Genomic DNA, 21,186 nt, shown 5'->3' with positions numbered 1-21,186 from the left:
CAGCAACAGCAGCGCCACACCAGCTGCTCGAGTCAATGACCTAAAGTAAGAGAGAGAGTGTGTGTGTGTGTGTTTGTCTGTGTGAGTGTGTGTGTGAGTGTGTGCTTGGTGAGCTGTGAGCCATGTGTGGGGTGTCACATTATGCCACACTCTGGGTGGCAGTGGTGGGCGACCACCAGTGTTTACAGTCGCTGTCAATGTGACAAAGTAATCACCCAAATTCATCACCGCCCATACAAAAAAAAGTAATAACAATAATAATAAAAATAAATAAATAAATAAACAATTGAATTATAATTTGGAATGCACTCACATCATATAACAATGTAATCTCTGTTTCTGTATGCTCATCTCTCTCTCTCTCTCTCTCTCTCTCTCTCTCTATGCCACTCTACTCAGAGTCCATTCAGTGCCCTCTCTGGACTGCAGTGTGCACTCAGTGCTGGGCACATTAAACGACACACTGAATCACTGCTGAGAGAAATGCTCACAAAACATATGTCACATTTATAACACATACACCATCACTGGTTTAGATACACTCGTACTATAACTGGTATGTTTTACAGTCCACTCATCATTACTGCAGATGCACTGAGTCTTAAAATATAAATTCATTTCAGTGTCTCAAAATACAGCTTCATGTTCCATGGATTACTGCACAATGAATGAGGTTTACACACACACACACACACACACACACACACACACACACACACACACACACACACACACAAACACACACACTCGGATATGTGTATGTCTATACAATATGTATATTCTTAATGTATTATATGCTGCATGTGTGTTTGCTATCTTTCAAACATTCTCTCAATATTACTAATTGCTGGTTTCATATTCAACGGTATGTTAACACAGAGTAGGCTGAACTACAGTAATACAGACACTAGAAGGCACTTTTTTTGATGATAATATTCTTCTATGCATTTCATATATATATATATATGTATATATATATATATATATATATATATATATATATATATATATATATATATATATATATATATATATGAAGTTATGAAGTTGAGATGTTGTGTAAAACATAAATAATACGTGTTGCAGGCATCAAGTTCAAAATGAGTGAATATTTGCAAAAGACAAAGTTTATCTGTTTGAACATTAAATATCGTCTTTGTAGTGTATTCAATTGAATATAGGTTGAAAAGGATTTGCAAATCATCGTATTCTGTTTTTATTTAGGTTTTACACAACGTCCCAACTTCACTGGAATTGGGGTTGTATGTATGTATATGTCTTGAAATGCTTTCTGCATTAAAATTGATTTAAACGTTTGCAATATGAGGAATTAAAGATGTTAATTTGCTTATGAACTCATTCTGAATGTTATATCATTCTGAAATGTTCCAGCTTTCTCAGTTGCTCCGAAATCATTTACAGCCCTGCGCTTTCTGGATATAGAGAACATTCCTTCAATTTCACAGCTTCATACTTACAACTTAAAAACTACAACGTTGTAGCATATTAGCATCATATTAAATGTGACCGAATTGATTCTATTATCATACCTGTGATTACAAACTTATGAATAGTATATGTACAGGGTCAGTCAGAAATCACAGGACACCGTTTTTATTTTTCATGCTGTCACACGCCTCCACGATGCGGTGCTGAAGGTGGTGTTTGTTGTGGATTTTCTCAGCATACACAATTTGCTTGATGACCCCAGAGATAAAAGTCGATAATAAAATAAAAAATAAAATGAAATAAAATGTGTGTGTGTGTGTATATGTATCTCGCTGCTGTCAGAGCAAAACCTGGTATCTCCATTTTTGTTGTTTTTCAGTTTCTGACATAATTTGAAAATTACTGTTGTCCCTCACATTGTATGTAAATTTCATGAAGAGTGGACTGAAAGAACCGGCTCAAAACAGCTTGGAAAGACGTCTGGTTCCACTGACTCCCATGGAAAGTAAAGTAGGTTTTTCCCTTCTCCTGTAAAGTTAGCATTTTGGAGATACAAGGTTCTTTTCTGACAACAGCGATATGTACATGTATATCGTTGCTGTCCAAAGCAGAATTAGTACATCCAAATTGGAAACTTTACATAAGAGACAAAAAATGTTCTTCACCTTTAATGTAAGTTAATGTCATTCAAAGTCATTTTGGAGCATTTCTCTCGGTTTATGCTTTATGAAATCTTCACACAGTGTATGGAGCAGCGGATTTTCAACGCATGAAAAACAATTTCAGTTTAGTATGAAGCTCAGTTTAGTGTTGCAGAGGCCTTAAAGCAGATGTAATGAGGAGAACATGCAGTGTGTTTTCTCTGTACTAATTAACTCAGACTTAGTCTCCTTACAGGCATGAGTTTTGCACATGTTCCAAACTGAGTCACTGGGAACAGGAATCAGTCTGCAGGCTGAACGTCATGTTGGGCGTTATCGAGCGATAATATCTGCTGTGCAGTCTGATTTATCCTGCACCTCTCACACTTTTAACATGAGCATCTGAGGACAGACTACAGCTTAGACGTGCTCACAAGAACATACAAGTATATTTAAAACTGCGACAGGAACTGAATTTGGAAGCAATTACAACGGCAACTGTGGTTGTTTTGAAATAAGTCATTTGCTTGTGATCAAATAGAAATGAAACATGTGCTTTCTGATGAAATAGAATGCTGGAAGAACATCGGCACCCTTTCCATTACACGTACAGTAGGCACTTATACAGCAAGAAAGAAAGAAAGAAAGAAAGAAAGAAAGAAAGAAAGAAAGAAAGAAAGAAAGAAAGAAAGAAAGAAAGAAAGAAAGAATTTCCCCTAGGAATATGACATTAAGCTGTATAGCAGCTTTCCATAGTATATACATAAGAAAGGAAGACAGAAAGATAGAAAAAATGAAAGAATGAAAGTAAGAAAGAAAGGAAGAAAGAAAGAAAAAGAAAGAAAAAAGAAAGAAAGAGAAAGAAAGAAAGAAAGAAAGAAAGAAAGAAAGAAAGAAAGAAAGAAAGAAAGAAAGAAAGAAAGAAAGAATTCCCTCTAGGAATATGACAGAAAGAAAGAAAAAGACAGAAAGGAAGAAAGAAAGGAAGAAGAAAGAAAAGAAAGAAAGGAAGAAAGAAAGAAAAAGAAAGAAAGAAAGAAAGAAAGAAAGAAAGAAAGAAAGAAAGAAAGAAAGAAAGAAAGAAAGAAAGAAAGAAAGAATTCCCTCTAGGAATATGACAGAAAGAAAGAAAAAGACAGAAAGGAAGAAAGAAAGGAAGAAAGAAAGAAAAAGAAAGAAAAAAGAAAGAAAGAGAAAGAAAGAAAGAAAGAAAGAAAGAAAGAAAGAAAGAATTCCCTCTAGGAATATGACAGAAAGAAAGAAAAAGACAGAAAGGAAGAAAGGAAGAAAGAAAGAAAGAAAGAAAGAAAGAAAGAGAGAAAGAAATAATTCCCTCTAGGAATGTGACAGAAAGGAAGAAAGAAAGAAAAAAGAAAGAAAAAGACAGAAAGAAAGAAAGAAAGAATTCCCTCTAGGAATATGACAGAAAGAAAGAAAAAGACAGAAAGAAAGAAAGAAAGAAAGAGAGAAAGAAAGAAAGAAAGAAAGAAAGAAAGAAAGAAAGAAAGAAAGAAAGAAAGAAAGAAAGAAATAATTCACTCTAGAAATATGACAGAAAGAAAGAAAAAGACAGAAAGGAAGAAAGAAAGAAAGAATGAAAGAGAGAATTCCCCCTAGGAATATATCAATATGACATTAAGCTGTATAGAAGCTCTCCATAGTATTTCCATAAGAAAGAAAGAAAAAGAAAGAAGGAAAGAATGAAAGAAAGAAAGAAAGAAAGAAAGAAAGAAAGAAAGAAAGAAAGAAAAAATTGCCTTAAAATATATATTTTCCATATTTTTTGGAGATTTATTCAACTTATTTAAAACCCTGTGCCAAGTTAATTCTGTAATAGCTGCATGTTTTGTTTCCATTGTCAACAGAAAGAAAGAAGGAAAAAAAATTAAGAGAAGGAAAGAAAGAATCTGTAATCTACTAAAAGATAAATCTACCACACTAAATACTTGATATATTGAGATAAATGCGACTGATGCATGTAGGACTAATACTAATATGGCAGGTTAGTTCACGGTAGCTCTGCTTATCTCTAATACTGCCTCATTTAGTACTAGCACTAATGCAGAGCCAAGCAAAGCAACACATTACTGAAGACTGATGCGTCGCTTAATAATAATAGACATTTCTAAACATTTATAAACATTGCTTCTTACTCAACAGTTCAGGAGCGTGTGAATTGTATTTCAGGTATGTGTGAGTCAAGATAGAAAAAAAAATAAACCTCTACAAATGACATTTTTCATAAAACGGCCAATACAGGACTTATTAAACATACACGGTAACTAATGCTTTTTCACCAGTTTTTAATGTCAACGAAATGCATTTTCACTCATAGCCACTCAGTATATCATCACAAATGTGAGTAACGCTGCCTGCATTTCTTTGTTTACTGCTGGAATGCAGACGGAAACCCTTTGGCATCCGTGCCCTTCAATGATAGGGCCATAATTGCCCTACAGAGCATTAGCATCCAGTCCAGCAGACTTAAAATACCACCTCCCTTCAAAGTCTCCTTATGGTTAACCAAACTAATTCCACAATATTACAGTCCACAACAGCACATAACAGCCCTGACTGAGGTGCGGTATCAAAATTCAATAAATATGAGGATGCGCTCTTTCCTGACTGCGTTACTTCAAGTTTTACACAGCGAAATTTCCCCAAACTTCAAGACTGTTGTAGGTCAATAAGGATTTTGATTAAGCTTCACCAATCCTGACTTCAAGTCCTCAACGAAACAGCTGGATTAACGGTTCCCGATTCAGTTCTGCTTTATTTCCCCAGCTCCACGTGACCTTCGGTCATAATTCTGAGGTGGAAGAGTTCGAGAAACGACTGGATGTTTAAAGCCATTAAAGCAGACACGATCCGTTCTCACAATTTTATTAGAGTTTGATGCGACTGAAGGCGTAAGGATTTCAGTACAGGGACCGTAACTGTCTTACCCTCCAGAACCTTCTCGATGAGTCACGTTTAAGAACCCCATGGGTGAAAGAAAACAAAAAAAAAAAAGGAAAAAAAAAAAAAAAGAGAGAGATAGATAGCTCAGTCAGATTGTTAATGATAACTCACAGACAAGACCGTTCCTCTAAAAAGTGCATTCACAAACATGACAAATCTCAAATCAGGATATCCTTTTTCATGTTACAAAATATGCATACCAGTTTGTACTCTATACACAATAAGTTTCTGTATATCTCTGTCTCTTTTCTTTACAAAGGTTAAAAGCAAGTCTGTAAAGGCAGCAGCTTTTGATATCCTAGCCTTTTTTTTCTCCTCGTGTACCAGGTCAGTTACACCTATGTGTGCTAGATATCCAAATAAAACTTCACAATGTATTTGCATTGGTCAGATGAACGTGACGTTGTTGTCTTTATTAAAAGAGACAGCTGTAATAGAAGTCTAACGTTTAGAAAAGAAAAGGTCAATAAAATGTTGGGGCCATTAAATATATTTTCTTATACCCGCTTCTTGTGAATATTATAAATACTAAAGACACTGGACATTAAGATAAGACAATGCCAAGAGACTAAATGCAAAGATTAAAATAGTTCAAACTTTTTTTTTCCATCAAGTATCTACTTCATGAGTGAAAAAAATAAAATAATAATAATAATAATAATAATAATAATAATAAGCGCGCACTACGACGATGTACTTCGGTTCACCTATTCCCCTTTCTTGTACCTCAAAACATACACTGTAGTCAGGTAAACATGTTCAGTTTATCCACATAAAGATTGCTCTTCATTTCTTTTTTTTCTCTTTTTTACAGTTTAAAGTCTTACCCATAACAACTGAGTAAAGATATTCTTTTTTTGTGACATAATCCTCAAAAGCAGTCGAATGTACTGAGAAAAACCAATAAGTACCATGCAAATCTTGCAAGACAACAGATTCTCAAACATGAGACAGTTTTTTTTCTTCAGGTGAAACAGGAGAAATGGGAGGATGGGGAAATACCTCTACTCAATACTGAATACTATAGATCCAAAACCAAACAGAATATCAAACTTCAGCTGTACATAATATAGTACATAAGAGACCAAACTGGATAAAGTGTAACTTTCCACGTCTTAACTCGGCTGCGAGTCTCTCCACGTTTTCTCCTCCAATGAAAGCTCGTTAATTGATCCCAATCTCTTTGCTGTCCTCCAAAAACCTGGAGAAAGGACGTCCAGTTCCCACTTCCAGGCTAGTCTTCTCAAGGCCAGTCATTGGGGGGCTGCTCCCAGTGCGCGCTCTCTCCATGCCCCCCGACATGCTCCCTAGAGAGGGGATGCCACTCCCGCCGAGGCTGACGGGCAGCGGAGGAATACCCCCGTTCTGAATGACGGAAATCTCGTTGTTCTTCATGGCCAGGCCGTTGGTGATAGCCGCCGCGTACTGGTTCCAAAATCCTGGGTCTACGTTCATTGCCCGCGCTGCCAGGTCTTTCTGGAACATCTCGCTGAATTTCATTGCATCACCACCAAGCAGGGCCATGGGGTTCTCCACCGAGAGACGACGCCCCCTCCTAGCCGGGGCATTGTTCCACATATGGGTGCCCATGTGGACCTGCAGAGAAAGGAAAAATACCAATAAATAAGTGCTCAATACTTCATAAAAGTAACTTTAAGCAATTCAATATTTAAATAACAAGTTATTGTATAAATTCTCTTTTTATAAAATATGTAGTAATTAATAGATCATATGAAAACATTTCATTTCTGATACTAATAAGTATCTAGATTATATCATATTTTTTATTTCTGTAATAAAACATCTTGTGAATTTACTTACATGTGTATCTGGGTTCATTTGTAGGATTTTTTATACTCGTTCTCTGGATTTCCAACATCGGAATATTTTTCACTTTATTTGTGGAGATTCAATATTTTACTTAAATGAATTAAAATATTTTATCAATACCTGTCTAAAATAATTTGAGGGAAAATAAAAAGTAAATTAAACTAGATTTATTAAGCAGTATAAAAGTTTATTCATTTATATTTGCACTAAAATTTATTATGAATAGCAAAATTTTACATGTCAATAGCAACATGTAAAGCATATTAAAAATCCATATAACTTGATCATTTAAAGACTTTAATCATAGATAAACCATGTAATTGCCTTTTTCCTACTAGAAAGATTCTAATTGTCAGTATTTATTTTAAAATCCTAAAATGTTTTGTTGCTGATATTTATTGTTACTAATTATTACTAAATTATGTACATTCCTTAAAAATATAGTAATCAGAAACAATTATAAAGATGTAAAATTTAAATGTATATAATATATTCCAAAACTGTTGGTTTAAAAAGGTGTTTTTAATATGCAAAAAATTAATCTTTTAGAGCTCATATGCTGAAAAAGATCTGCCCATACCTTCAGATTGCCCTTCGTGGTGAAAGCTCTGCCACAGATGGAGCAGGCGAAGGGTTTCTCTCCCGTATGTGTGCGCTCGTGGATCTGCAGGGCGCTGGCTGAGGAGAAATTTTTCCCGCAGGACTGGCAGTTGTGCTGCTTGGGGGTCCGGCGGGGAGGAGGTGGTGCCAGCATCGGGGTGAGGTTAGGGCTCATTGTTGTCTGAGGCGTTGCAGCGGGTACCTGAAGGCTCATGTGCAAGTGTGAGCTCTCACTCATGGACAACGGCTTACTGTGTCCATTCATCTCAAGTTTGACCATGCTTGGTGCCGAGCTCATCAAGCTGGGAGCGTTTAATCCTAAATCAGAAGAAATAGAAATATAAGAAATGAAAGGCTGCCCTTCTGATTAATTTCTTCTTTGAATAAACACATTATTTAATAGCACTTGGAGTGAAATATTCCTTTTAAATGTATATTATAATTATATAATTATACAGAAGTAATGATAGCAACATTCATATTATAATTACACAATTATTGCATTTACAGAAAGGATCTTTTGATAAATCCTACAACCTACCCCTGTCTCTACCCAGGAACAGCATGCTGAATTGATTCTCCTCCTTAACATAAGGCCTAGTTGGCTGGGCAGCTGTGAGGTCTAGGGCTCCAATGTGTTCTGCTGGTACAGAACCTGGAGAGGGAGTCTCTGATTTTTCAGACTTCACAGTTGCTGTTGCCGTGCTGCATTCCTGGCCATCCTCGGCAGCATTGCTGCTGCTGTTGTTGGCCAGCCCTGGAGACCTGGAGCGATGGCTCTCAGACTGGCTGTGAGCAGGAGAGAGAGCCTGCATGGAGCCTGATGAGTCGGACAAGGCCGGACTCCCCACACTGTGATTCTCTAAGTCTCCCACAGCAGAAGATGAGTCAATGGCAAGCATGTCCCCGCTTTCTCCACCAACCCCACTCCCATTCTCCGAGGGCTTCAGGTTAAAGGCGCGGGTCATGTTTGCTGTTGAATCAATCATTTTCATTTGGTTCTCCAAAGCAGCAATGCTGGAGATGACAGAAGTTGGAGGAGAGCTGCTAGGGGACATCTCTCCATATGAAAGTGTTAGTTTGGATGGTTCCATATCTCCGTCTTTCATATCTGGCTCATCCTCCATGGCCTGCTCCATCTCGTCAATCAGCTCATCATCATAGTTGCTCATGTTGTCTAAGCTCTTCTCATCAAAGGAAAAATCTGTGTCCATTTCCTGAAAACCCTCAGGCAGGGGTGTGTTTGGAATCTGACCCCCCATGTGCATGCGGATGTGCTGCTGCAGCACCACGGCATTAGTGAACTTCTTCTGACAAATAGGACAAGAGTGCTGCACTCGTAAAGGGGGTTTGGACCTGTGAACCCCAAAGTGTGTTTTCAAGTTGCCCTTGGTAGTGAAAGCACGACCGCATATTTTGCATTTGAAGGGCCTCTCGCCAGTGTGAGTACGGTAGTGCATCTTGAGGGCACTCTGACAGCTGAGCACACGATGGCAAATGACACACTGGTTAGGGTCTGTCATCTTCTTGTCAATGTTCTCCACCAGCTGCTGCAGCTTTGAGGTCTCTGATGTTTGCATAGAGTCCAAGAGGCCACCGAAAGGAAACTTGGCTTTGAACTGATCTGAGATCATTGGGAGGGACGGATGAGTGACAGAGGATGGAGGGGTCACTGAGTCTGTGATTTGAGTGGTGGTGGTGGTTGTGGTAGTGACAGTGGCTGATAACACAACCTGGGTCACAGTGGTGGAGGATAAGCTGGTCTCCCCAGGCCTGGTTGTACAGTTGGGTGGCAAATGAATTCCCTCTGGCTTCAAAACTGGGGGTACATCACCCCCTATATTGGGCTGTGGAGAGGCTGAAGTGAGGGTCGTGCTGGCTTCGGTACTGAGGACATTGGGCGACAGGGATGCACACTCACTTGATGGTGGTGACGGTCTCTGAGGTGACCTGTTAATGGGGGTGAGGCTAGGTGAATCTCCATAACCTCCAATCATGGTGGGCAGGGTTGGGGGAAGCTGTAGCCCAACTGAAGTTGGGACAGTGGACAAAACAGGTTTGCTGTCCAGCCATGTAGTAACAGGCTTCTCCGGTGGCAGAGACATGCCATAAGGAATACCTGAGCTGGTTGGCACATTGTCCAGGTATTCAGGGACTGGATAGGGATTCATTGGAATGTGTGGATACTTTTCTTTGTGTCTCTGAAAATGAACTTTCAAGTTCCCTTTTGTAGAGAAGCGATTGCCACAGATGTTGCACTTGAAAGGCCTTTCACCAGTATGGGAGCGAAGGTGTATTTGGAGAGCACTGTCACTTCCAAACACCTTGGCGCAAAACCTGCACTTATGTTTGAAGAAGGGGTCATCTGAGCTAGGCTTGGTATCAAATACAGAGACATTAGGAGGCTTTCCTTTGCGGTGCTTCATCAGGGCAGAAAGAGGATCAAGCGCGTTAGCTGTAGCTGCAATACTGGCCAGTGGGTTGGGAAAGATGACACTACTTGAAGAACTATGAGGTATCAGGGGGAGATTTGAGGGGGAACTCAGCAGACTTCCGTGGGTCAGTGTTGGAGGACTTGAGGTGTTTCTCGGGAGGGAAACACTGCTACTGATACCAGCTCCAGCACTACTGCTGCTGTTGTTACTGCTGCTAGTGACTGAACTCGGTGGCAGCAAGGAAGGAACTACACTACAGCTTGATGGTGGATATGAGGAATTTGTTGAGGTGTTGCTGTTCATTACAGAGCTTGACAACTGGCCGCCTGTCTGTGAGACATGAGAGTGACTTCCTTCCAAAGCAGAGGACAACGAGGCTGGCCCCTGGCCATTTAAAGTGGGCGGCACCCTGATAGGCAGTTGGTGGACAGGTGGTGTAATGAACCCATGCAGCTGGAGCTGACTGGAGATAGTGGGAAGGCCAGTGGATGAAGCTGCCTGTGAGGCAGAATTTGTATTGTGGTGTGCGTGATGGTTGAGTGCTGACTGTGAAGGGGCTTGTCTGTTCATTAGCGCCACCTGGCTACGAATCTGTTCTATCAGCTGGAGCTGGTGGATTTGCTGCTGCTGCAAAGCCATCAACTGGTCCAGTATCATAGGGATGGCCATGGTGGATACGCCGCTGGCTACTGCTCCACGGAAGCTTTGGGAGAACTGTGCCACAGCCACTCGGGTCCCATGCAGCGTCTCCAATGTGACGTTTGTGTTGGGCATACTGTATCCTGCCCCAGATGGGTGGGCTGTGTCCTCAAGCTGAGGTAGGCTGACATCTGGGTCCGGTGATGCTTCTGGATCTTCAGGGTCCATTGGTTTCTCAGGAGACAGTTCCACTTCCATAGGCTCATCCTCCTTTTCCAGGGTGGCTGCTCGCTCTAAAGTCATCTCAGTCCCCTCGTCAGCTTCGACTGGTGTGTGACGGCCCTCTGCCGCCTCCTCACTGAGTGCAGGCTCACTCGGGCAGCTAGGCACAGGTGAGGGCTCGGCCGGATACTCCCGCGCTGGATCTGGTGTGCCCTCATTCTCGTTGACAATAAGCACAAGCGGGTTCTTGGTGCAGCTCTTCAGATGCTCGCAGAAATCAGACCACTTGAAGAACTCCGCACAGCACTTCTCACACACGTGGGTCTCCTCGCTCCCGCTGCGGCTCTCGTTACCGCTGTCGGCATCGTCCAAAACCTCGCCTGAGACTGAAAGGAGGAGGGAAAGGGGGAGAGCACAGAATAAATGAATAAATAATGCACAGACATTCAACACATTTTTCAGCACAACACCTTGGCAAAGATTTAACCTTTAATTTTTTTCCCCTACCATGGCTAAAATCAATATTCTCTTTTTTCTATTCTGAACAAATCGTCCTAGTTCACCAATTCTCAGGGCCCAGTTTTGTGCGTACCACTCCTCTCCATATAGCCAGCTAATAATTTTCTTTGTGCAATCCATCAAATTATGAGGGCCTATCAATTGTGGATACTGCCGCTTAATGAAATTCCATACAAGCTATTGATTTCCAATATTTTCATACAATTCACAGCTGCCTCGCCTGTTGAGTACAAATCAAGTCTTTGATGGCCCCATTAGGATTCCCCTCTGCTATCAAGCCACCTCATTTCCACCTGAATTTCAAATGCCTAAGCCTCTTCATTTAGCATTGCTAGGGTAACGTGCAACCTCTGCATTTCATCCATTTGAAAGATTTAACCTTCAACAAAGTCCAACCACTCATCAACACAATAACAGCTTTCTGACAGAAATGATGACTGTTACTTGCCTTCATAATTAAGGCACTGCCTTTTTTTCTTTATTTCAAAACATGTTTTTCATACTTGTAAACAGCAAGAAAAATAGTGACTAAACATTAAGAACAAGCACAATAGTTTCATAATTTACCTCCTAAATATACGCCTCCACTACATGAGAAACATGCAGTGATTCAGCGCTACAGTACGTATTCTTTCTCTTTATTTTCTCATGCCTTTCATCATCTACTGTCTCCTTCGTCCTCCCTGCACCAGCAAATTACATGGTTCTGCCATAGCAGCAGCGCCTCTGATTAGTTACATATGTTCAGTCACAGTTGTTAGAAGCCACTTCCTCTTCCGCATATAGCTGTCATGTGGCAGCAGCGCGGGATACACTTTCCAATCAGTGTCCTAATTCACACCTGATCAAACCGTGAAAACCAGCCTACACACCAGTTTACTTTTTCATGCATCTACATGAAAGTGGGCCAGGACCCATGCTTGCATGTTTGTGCGTAGTGTGGTGTATGTTAATTATCTCTCTGTGGTGTGTGCCTGCTACTTTGTTACATGGAAAACTATGTGACTGCTGCACTTCAGAGACATCGTCGACCCCGCCAGAAGACGTGACTAAATGAGTGAGAGTAAAAAGAGATTTTTTTTCTCTGACAACGTTAGCTTTAACAGAGTGATGGGTTGTAACGAGAGTTGATTAGCTTAATGAAAAAGAATATGCTTCCAGTGTAACAATATAACTTGTGATGAAATATTCAAATTTTACAGCAGTGTATTAATCAGCTTCTGCTGTAGCTCAGACGGTTTAAAAATGCCAGTCAACTATATTTAAAAATAACATTTCAAATACTCAAAAATGTTTTCTAAAGGATTGCAGTCTCAGTGTAATCTGTTCAAAATGTCCTTTTCCATGTAATACATAATCTGTGGGCAGCAAGATACGGTCTAATGCTGACCCATCTGTATGCCAATATCAGACATACATGAACATGCACAAAAAAGCCCAACTCAAGTTACAAACCACACTGAAGAAAAAAAAAACAAAGAATTGTGAGACAAGAGATTCACATGAATTCAGTTTTGATGATGTAGTTATAACAGAAACGATGCAGAAACAAAGTCAAATTTGCTTCCCTCTAAATGCACCGGTTGAAGAATCTGTGAATACTGCACATAATTAGGATCTAATTTCTTTCTTTTTTTGAGATCAAATGTTTTAATTTTTGAGATAGTGCTCCAATGTCATACAAAGTACTGTAAGCAACAAAAGACATAGCAACAAAATGAAGCACCCAACCACCCGAACATATGGATCTGTCTCATTTCTAATTATTGATAAAAAATTTGCAGGTTTAATTCTGATCATTCAGATGCTGGACCAATATATATATATATATATATATATATATATATATACACACACACACACACACACACACACACACTACATACATACATACACAGGTATAGTTCTTTAAAATATATAACACTCACAGGAGCAGGAAACCACCTCTTTATAAAATTTGTGTGCTCTTATTATTAAATTAATTCAATTACATGAAGTGTAAAAAACAAAATGACCAAAACCAAAAGACCAGCTGAATTTACTCTCATTTCAAGTGTAAAGATGTTTAAAAAAAAAAAAAGAAGAAGCGAGCGAAGACACAAAATACTTAAAGCAAGAATATTGACGAAAAAGATTTAGCCAATCTACTGACAGTGAGGCTCATTTCCATAATTGAAGGGTGAAAGGTCAGAGTCCGTTTGGAAGCATTGTTTAGGCAGAATAATCATTAACAGAAAATTATTGCTATTGCTTTTCTCCTTTCTCGCACGTCTCTTTGACTTTCTGTCTGCGGCAAAAACACAGCTGATTAACAAATTTACCAAAAAAAGGAAAAATATGAAAGTGTAAATACTAATATTGACAAAGTGTCTATTATTTTCATTACATCTTAATAATAATAACAATCATTACTATGGCAATTTGTAGAGGTGGAATTTTTGGAAAAAAAATGAAAACAAGAAATTCTTTTAAGCTCAAGTAAATGTATAACACAAAACCAATTTTATATACAATTACACACACACACACACAGACAATTTAAAAGTAACTATTGTAGAAAGAGTATATACAGTAGTGTATTTTGATCAAATCTACTAATTTAAATAGTATTATATGAATTTTTTTAAACAGTTTATCATTTTTTAAACATATTTTTCCCAAGTTTTTACTTGAAGTCTAGTAAAAGATGTACGCTACAGTTCCTGAGTGTGAGGGGGAAAGAGAGAGTGTGTGTAAGGGAAGAAGAGTGAGAACGCATGAGAGAGTGTCTAAGAGAGAGCTGTATTGATTCTCCTATAGCATGAGAGAAAGGAAGGCATTTTGAAAAATCCAATGCGTTTTCATCCCCTTAAGAGTCTTCCTTTACTCAAATGCAAATATGAAGCCCAGTGGAATCAATAGGGGGATTGTAGACTTTGAATCATTGTATCCTCTATCTTGGTGTGCAATCTTTTGGCATGCTAACTGAAACCACTAATCTTGGCATATTATATCAGATAAAGTTTTTGAGCTCTCAACTGATTCGGAGAAAGACAGAGAGCGGAGTGCTGGGCGAAGAAAAGAGTAATTACAAACTCCTTGTTCTTTAACAATCTTCAATATTCATTTAAAGAGTGACATGCTGCCATGCACCAATCTCACAAAGAGGTAAAGTAACCTACACAAATGCTCAGTCCACTTTCATACTTACACAACCTTTTATTAAACACAAATAATTCTGTTGTTTACAAGACGGAAAAAAAACACAATTCATTGCTAGATTGATAAAGACAGGTTGTGAATATCAAAGTGTTGTTTTTTTTTTCTCGCTCCTTTTGTGACGGCCTGACAATGAGGCTTCACCCTGTGACCTCTGACTGTTGAAGCAGCTCAATTTTAACATTAAGGCTTCCTGACAAAGGCTCACTTGTGACAGTTTGAATTCTCTGGCGAGTTGGGCACTCTAATTTCTAGGATTCTATAACTTGGTCGTCTTCTAAGCCAACCCCCCCACCCTGTTCATTAAAAGCATTCTTGTAAGTGTTTAAAAGAGCTTGGAATCTTTAAGAGAGAGAGAGAGAGAGAGAGATGAATCGCCATAGGTCCAACCCAAGCAAGAGGAAGGCAATGAGGATGCCTGCTGGTTTTAACAATGTTAAGAAATTCCTGCGCGAATGACACTTTTTTTCCATTGCGCCTCTTTTCTTTTCTCTTTTTTTCCTCACTCTCCGGGCTTTTTCTCAGCACCGTTTTCATTGACAAATCTCTCTCCTTGTTTTGTTTTTTGGTTCCACTCACTGCTGACTGAACTTTCTGCTGCTGCAGAGAGAAAAGACAGAAGATGAGCTTAGTGGGACGGATGAGAGGATGGAAAGAAAGGGTGGTACAGAGAAACAGAGAGAGGGATGGCTTTCCTAACCTCTGCCCTGATGGTACAGTAACCACTCTATGCCCTTCTAAACAGAAGGAGCTTTGTCGCCATGCACAGATGTGGCGCAGCCAAAACATTAACGATTTGTTTGTGCAGGCCCCGAGATACGGTATTTGGTGATGGCACTCTCACCGCCAGGCTTATGCTTCATCCGCCGCCTTTAATTGGAGAATCATATTTTTCTGTACTCAAAGCACTAAACTGTAATTAGTAGATAACTGCATCTGAGAGCCGAACAAGCCGCCTTCGTTTGGCGAATCACTGTCTTTGCCCTAACAATGTGGGTGGTCCTCTGAGACCTTCACCAAATGGTCAAAACAAAAGACAAACATGGCCCCTCTGATGAGCTCTAGTGCTTTACAGGACATTTGTTCCTTGCTACATTTCTTTCATACATTTTTTCCACACATAAATTATAATTTCATGAATCTCATCTCACAGCACAAAAAGGTGTGGTTGCTTTTTTATCCATTGAGATGAGTGTGTAAAATAAGAGGCTCAAAATCAAAATAAATCACTGATAAAAAACCTACTACAGTAAGAAGTCTTGTAACACCCAGTCCAGATTTCATAAAGCAAAAATCAAATCATTGCATAAATGCTGTGAACAAAGCAACGTGAAGAGCCACTAATAAAGTTTTCGATGGGTAAAGGGGTCTTCTAGGAGCATATGATGAGAAATTCAGAATGAATAACTTTCAAAAATAGCAAGCATGTGTCCCAGGGAGAGACAGAAAGAAAGAGAGATGGACAATGTCTTTGAATGTATGCATGTGCTTGTGTATGTGTGTGTTCTAATAGGACCCTTCGGCCCTGGGGGGGCTGCGCTCGAAGACTGAGGCCAGCGGAAGCGGCGGCCGAGATGAAAGCCTGTCACTGTTAACACTTTCGAGGACGGCTGTAAGCCTGTCTGCCAAGGTCAATGGCACACATGTACTAATTGTATTATGAGCTTGACATCCAGCGGCCACCCCTGGCAGGGGCCGCCCAGGCAAAGGTTAAGTCAGCACGCGGTATCAAAGCCCTTCCAAAGAGCCACCCTCAGGGTGGGGAGGGTGGGGGTGAGCAGGGAGGTGGCCCAGGGCAGCAGGGTAGGGGGCTGGTGGGTGAGAGGCAATCCCTTGTTGGCACGGCATGAGCTCCCACCTTCTCAGGGGCTCCACACAAAAGGGTCCTATTAGCCAACATTTGACAACAATGTAAACTCCCGACAAAAGCCAGACAAAAAACAAAAAAGTCAAATCTGGCTTCTGAATACTGACGAAGAGCCGGCCTCAACGGCTAGGAGACACAAACAGTGTTACAAGCCTGCAGGTGACCAATTTATTGTAACATAAATGTAAATGTGTTCCCTCCAAAAAAAGCTAACATGGCCTAAAATTATTGTTAGAATTCTGTAAACTCAGCAGGACTTTATAAGAAACAGTGCTGCCTACGGATAAAGGCTAGGCCTCAGCTTTGACATCTAATCGCACTGCGCTGTTCGTAAGCCCAGCAATGCGCTCACTGTCATTGGATTACTGATCTAGTCAAATTAATCAATGCTTATGTATGCTATTTCAGTACAATAGGCGACACGCTGCGTGCTTTGTTTTACACTATGCTGTGTACAGCACAGGTGCATGTGTGTTTGGCCTGCAGACCTATGTGCTTCAGGTTGTGCTTGTTGGAGAAGCAGTAAAAACTGCAGTGCTCTCTATGCGCCACTTTCCTGAATGTGCTGCATGCAGAGCAATCAAGAGGTCTACATGAATAAAACTGTAGGCTTACTATTCATGCATGTACCTTACACAAAGAGCCATTGCTGGTGTGAATACAAGAGTGTGAAAAATGACATGACTTTTAGGGATTTTAGGTATCGCTGCATACCCTCTGTCTTCTTGCTGTGTTTAAAGAGACAAATATTGCTTTCGTTTTTGGATCAGTAAGCACCACGCTGCCCACTGCAGTAGGTCGAGCAAAGGAAAAAGCACCACTCCGAGCTGAGAGTGTCAGTCTGTCTTTTAAAAGCTATCAATATGGGTTTCCTTGATTTTGCAGCCTTGTCAGCATCACGGCTCACAAACAGCCTTAGCAGTTCTGGTTGGGAGGTTCGATATTTAAACCAGTGACAAAACACAAGCAAACTTCCCTTAGGACATTTTAAATCGTCTTTATATCGTCCTGAGCTCCTTTCGCTTTTACGAATTAGTCGTGGGCTTGCTGCTCTGCCCAACACTCCTCAGCAAGGTGTGGTGTAGATGATGTAAATCTCAAAGTGAGAAAATGGAGACATTAATGCTGCCGCTACAGTAAAAGAAGGTGTTTCAAAAATGATAATGAGCTCATTTTCAACATGCCCTCTTAAGCCTAGTTCTGATTTCTAAAAACGATAATAATAAAAACGACAAGATGCATGTGTGCTGTTCTGCTCATGTGCATGAACTGGACCTTTCTCTCCTCATCTCTGTCTGCCAACATACAAGAAAAAAATGTGTCTAGCACAAGTAGATTAAAATCATCCAATGCATTGCAGCTCTGCAGCAGTGACATTAGCGCTCTGTGATAAATCCATGACGGAAAATAGACAAGAATTAAACAAAGGGTTAAGGAAAGATTATTTTGAGATTGTTATACTGAGCAAAATTTAGGCTTGAAACTACTGTGACACAAGTTTGCTCCACTTCCAAGTTAGTTCATAGTGTATATCTGAACAGAAATATTTAAGCTTATGGATTTTAAAAATATACTCAAAATATTAGAATGATTTAAGAATAGTTCAGAAAAATAGTTCTGCTTGGCTGAAGTGCTTCAGGACAAGTACGGAATTGGCCATTAATATTTATGTTAGAAATGTGCAATTATAAAGAAAAGCAATTCAAATAATAATAATAATAATAATAATAATAATAGTAAGAAATAGAATAATACAAAACCTAAAATACCAGCAATATATTTCTAAATGTGTCCAGCACACCTCAGCAAAGCGCAGCCGTTTCTTTAAGCTGCGAAAATGATACTAAAATGTTTTTAATTATAGCATCTTGGTGAATTAAATACTGACCATATTCGTCATTTTTGCGAGCGCAGAACACCTTTCCGTGTCTTTTCTCGGACAATTTACACGGCAAATACACCTTATTTTACTGCCCGGTAGCGAGTGAAGTGGGGAAATGTGGATGTCCCGAAGTAAACAGAGAGAAAAAAAACATTTCCATGACAAAAAGCGAGACTGCGGCTTTAGTTCCTCGGCAATATGCAATGCAATCGTCTCCTTTGCGAGCGGCACAATGGCCATCTGTGAGGACACAAGAGCGAATGCCTCAGTGTGGAAGAGCTGTTTCTGCCTTTCTGCCTTTCTCTGTTCTTTTTGCATTAGTTCAGTACTTGGCTTGGTACGCACGGTGCTGAACTCCTTAAAGCACTCCACCCAAACGAGAATTAGAAATTCAATTGAAAATTTCCCACGAAGAAAATAAAAATATATACACTAAATTAAGAAAAGCGAGTTTGCCATCCAGCTACTGCTGCGCCCAAAACTCCCAGCACGACCTACAGCCTAAAATACATCCTGCGAATTATTATTTGAAGGAGCAGAAGCGAAGGTTTCGAGGATGTTTGGAAGCTCATTTTCTGTGTGGATCGCATGAACTGGAGCAGAGAAATAACACCAGGCTGCCGGCTGGAACTGCACCAACTCCAGGAGAAATAATCTTGAAATGTGATTTTGTTATTTGAGATGAAATAATTGAGCCCCGTTTTATTTCATTATAGCAGCTATGTCTGACCTGCACGTGTACGTTTATTTAATGCCATTTTTGAACCCACTCCAAGAACGAACTGCAAGGTTCAAGTGAGCGGATCCTCCACCAGCAATGCTGCTAAGTGTTTGATGGATTTCCGAGAGGCACCGCTTATGGCAACCGAGCTCAGCCTAAGTTTCAAAGGGGTTCGAAGACATTTTCACACGCTAACACGGAGCACCTGTCCTCTGATAAACGGCTTGGGCCAAATAAATAAAGACAAAACGGCGAAACTGCCCGGGTAGCTTAACCTCAACTTCATCTCGCGCTCTGCTATCTAGCCGGCCTGAAAGAGAAGCTCTAAGTTGAGGATAAAAGTTTAAACGTGTTCCAGAAATGGTTCGCATTTGGTGTACAGGTCGTACTTCTCGACTAGTGAAGTTGGAAGAAGTGAGCAGAGGATTGGATCCAGTGAGCCAACACACGGCGACAAAAGAATCAAGCTCACTCCTCAAGAAGTAAGACCGGACACCAGTGGGAACCTTTTCTGAAACACTCATCCTTTGAGGAGTGAACTTGGAAGAAGTGGAGAGCGGATTTGATTCAGTAACCAAACAAACAGTGACAAAACCCCGCTTTTTTCCCCTCGTTCACTGGTTCGGGGGACGAAAAGAGAGCCATTTGGGGACCTACCGTTCTGAGAAAGTCCCCCCAGGTCTGAAGCCTCGTCCTCGGACTTGAGGTGCTGCGGCTTTGCTTGCTTCCGACGGGACATTGCTGAGGACACGCTGCCACTCCAGCTCCTGCTGTTGGCACATACATCAGCAGCGAGGAGGGGAAAAAAAACACACGCGCGCGCGCGCACACACACACACACACACACACACACACACACACAGAACGAAATGAAACCCCACCAGCACGCACACGCACACACGCAACGAAATGTTCACAAATAGTCGAGTGGCGCAAGAAAAAAATGAGGGAAATTAGCTGGCGTTGGTGCTGTGTGGACTGCGCATGGTCGGTATGTAATTATGATGGTGAATAATAATGTGTGAGGGGGGGGGACTGGCTGAGGGCCAGCGGACACGCCGCTTATGGTAATGAGGGACGGACTTAGCAATTAGCTGCTTCACCCTCAAAAACTATCTGTCTCTCTGTTCTCCTCCGCCTCCTCCTTCTCCTCCACCGCCGCCTCCTCTTTCTCTTTCTCTTTCTCCTGCTCCACAACACCCCAAAAAGCCCGTGTTACACACCAGCAGCGGTCGCGGGGAGAGGGGGGCGTCTCTCTTCTCTCTCTCTCTTCAGTCCAGGAAGGTCAGCTTCTTTCCTTTTTTCCCTGCGCGGTTTCGCCTCGCCGCTTTGTTTTTGCTTGTTTGCTTGCTCCACATAATTCTCCACAGCTGACTGAGGGGGTTAGCTTAGCATAGCTCAGCCGCGGCGCGGGGTCCTTCACCCCCCCTCTTTTTGCGAACTTTTATCCCTTGAAAAATTGCAAAAGTGGCGGCGGGAGCTGCTCAATGTCCCTTCCTTCCTCCCTGGTCCACCGTTCTGGCGACTCTAGGCTTCATTTTCTCAGTCCAGAGAGGAAGAATAAAGTGGTGCTGTTGTATTCCCCTAAAAATCACCAGAAAAAGCTCAAACGCGCGCGGTTGCCTTGGAGACGCCAAACGTTCGCTCTCTCGCGTTGTTTTGGTTCCCGCGCGTGCTGCTGTTGTTGTTTTGTCTTGCTCTGAGGTAAAAAACGCTGAGAGGAAGATCAGCGCTGGAAAATGTCTTTAGAAAAAGTTTGTGAAAGTAGCCGGACGAAGAAGAGACGACGTGTCCTCCGTCCACCATGAGACTGTACTGTGGAGTTGCTCGTTTTTCGCGGCCGAGGCCAAAAACAGAGAGAGAGAGAGAGAGAGAGAGAGAGAGAGAGAGAGGGGGAGGGGGGGGGGTGACAGTTAGACCTGGAAGCAGCGTGGCTCAGTCCTCAGTGGCTCACTCGTTCGTAAAAGAAGAAAACAGCACGAAAAAACAGCGTTTTGTAGCCGTCGTCCCGTTCAGCTTCAGCCACGGCGGCGAAAGTAAGTTTGGACGAGAGGGAGAGAGAGAGAGAGAGAGAGAGAGAGAGAGAGAGAGAGAGAGAGATGACGGTTAAGCCTGAGAGCGGCGTATCCTCATTGGCTCGTTGGCTGCTAGTTCATAGAAAAACTACTGAGAAAAGCACCAAAAGTGAGTATCGTGGCGCTGCGGTGTCGTGTTCAGCTTCA

General features: G+C 41.1%; 1 protein-coding gene across 2 annotated transcripts; it reads right to left on the bottom strand.

Annotated features, from left to right (window-relative positions):
- Nucleotides 1–4,376: 4,376 nt before the first annotated feature.
- Nucleotides 4,377–20,849, bottom strand: sall3a (spalt-like transcription factor 3a). 2 transcript variants are annotated; one of them, XM_017711367.2, is made up of 5 exons: nucleotides 20,188–20,849; nucleotides 19,622–19,734; nucleotides 8,023–11,163; nucleotides 7,462–7,799; nucleotides 4,377–6,647 (listed from the first exon to the last, which is right to left on the bottom strand). In XM_017711367.2, exons 2-5 carry the CDS (start codon nucleotides 19,701–19,703, stop codon nucleotides 6,216–6,218), a joined length of 3,993 nt encoding a protein of 1,330 aa, XP_017566856.1. In that variant the 5' UTR covers nucleotides 19,704–19,734; nucleotides 20,188–20,849; the 3' UTR covers nucleotides 4,377–6,215. The 2 variants fall into 2 exon arrangements, with proteins under 2 accessions (XP_017566856.1, XP_037386804.1); XM_037530907.1 differs by having other exon boundaries at nucleotides 19,622–20,849.
- Nucleotides 20,850–21,186: the final 337 nt, after the last annotated feature.

This window comes from Pygocentrus nattereri, chromosome 19 (genome assembly GCF_015220715.1).
Source record: "Pygocentrus nattereri isolate fPygNat1 chromosome 19, fPygNat1.pri, whole genome shotgun sequence".
In the NCBI taxonomy this organism is placed as follows: domain Eukaryota; kingdom Metazoa; phylum Chordata; class Actinopteri; order Characiformes; family Serrasalmidae; genus Pygocentrus; species Pygocentrus nattereri.
The sequence above is the reverse complement of the archived record's forward strand: the minus strand, read 5'-3'. Positions and strand labels throughout refer to the sequence as shown.

Coding starts and splice junctions, on each gene's coding strand:
- sall3a (XM_037530907.1), bottom strand. CDS start 19,703: ATGTCCCGTCGGAAGCAAGCAAAGCCGCAGCACCTCAAGTCCGAGGAC. Junction 11,164..19,621: donor GGGGGGACTTTCTCAGAACG/GTAGGTCCCCAA, acceptor TCCTCCTTTCAG/TCTCAGGCGAGGTTTTGGAC. Junction 6,648..7,461: donor CCACGAAGGGCAATCTGAAG/GTATGGGCAGAT, acceptor CTTTCTCTGCAG/GTCCACATGGGCACCCATAT.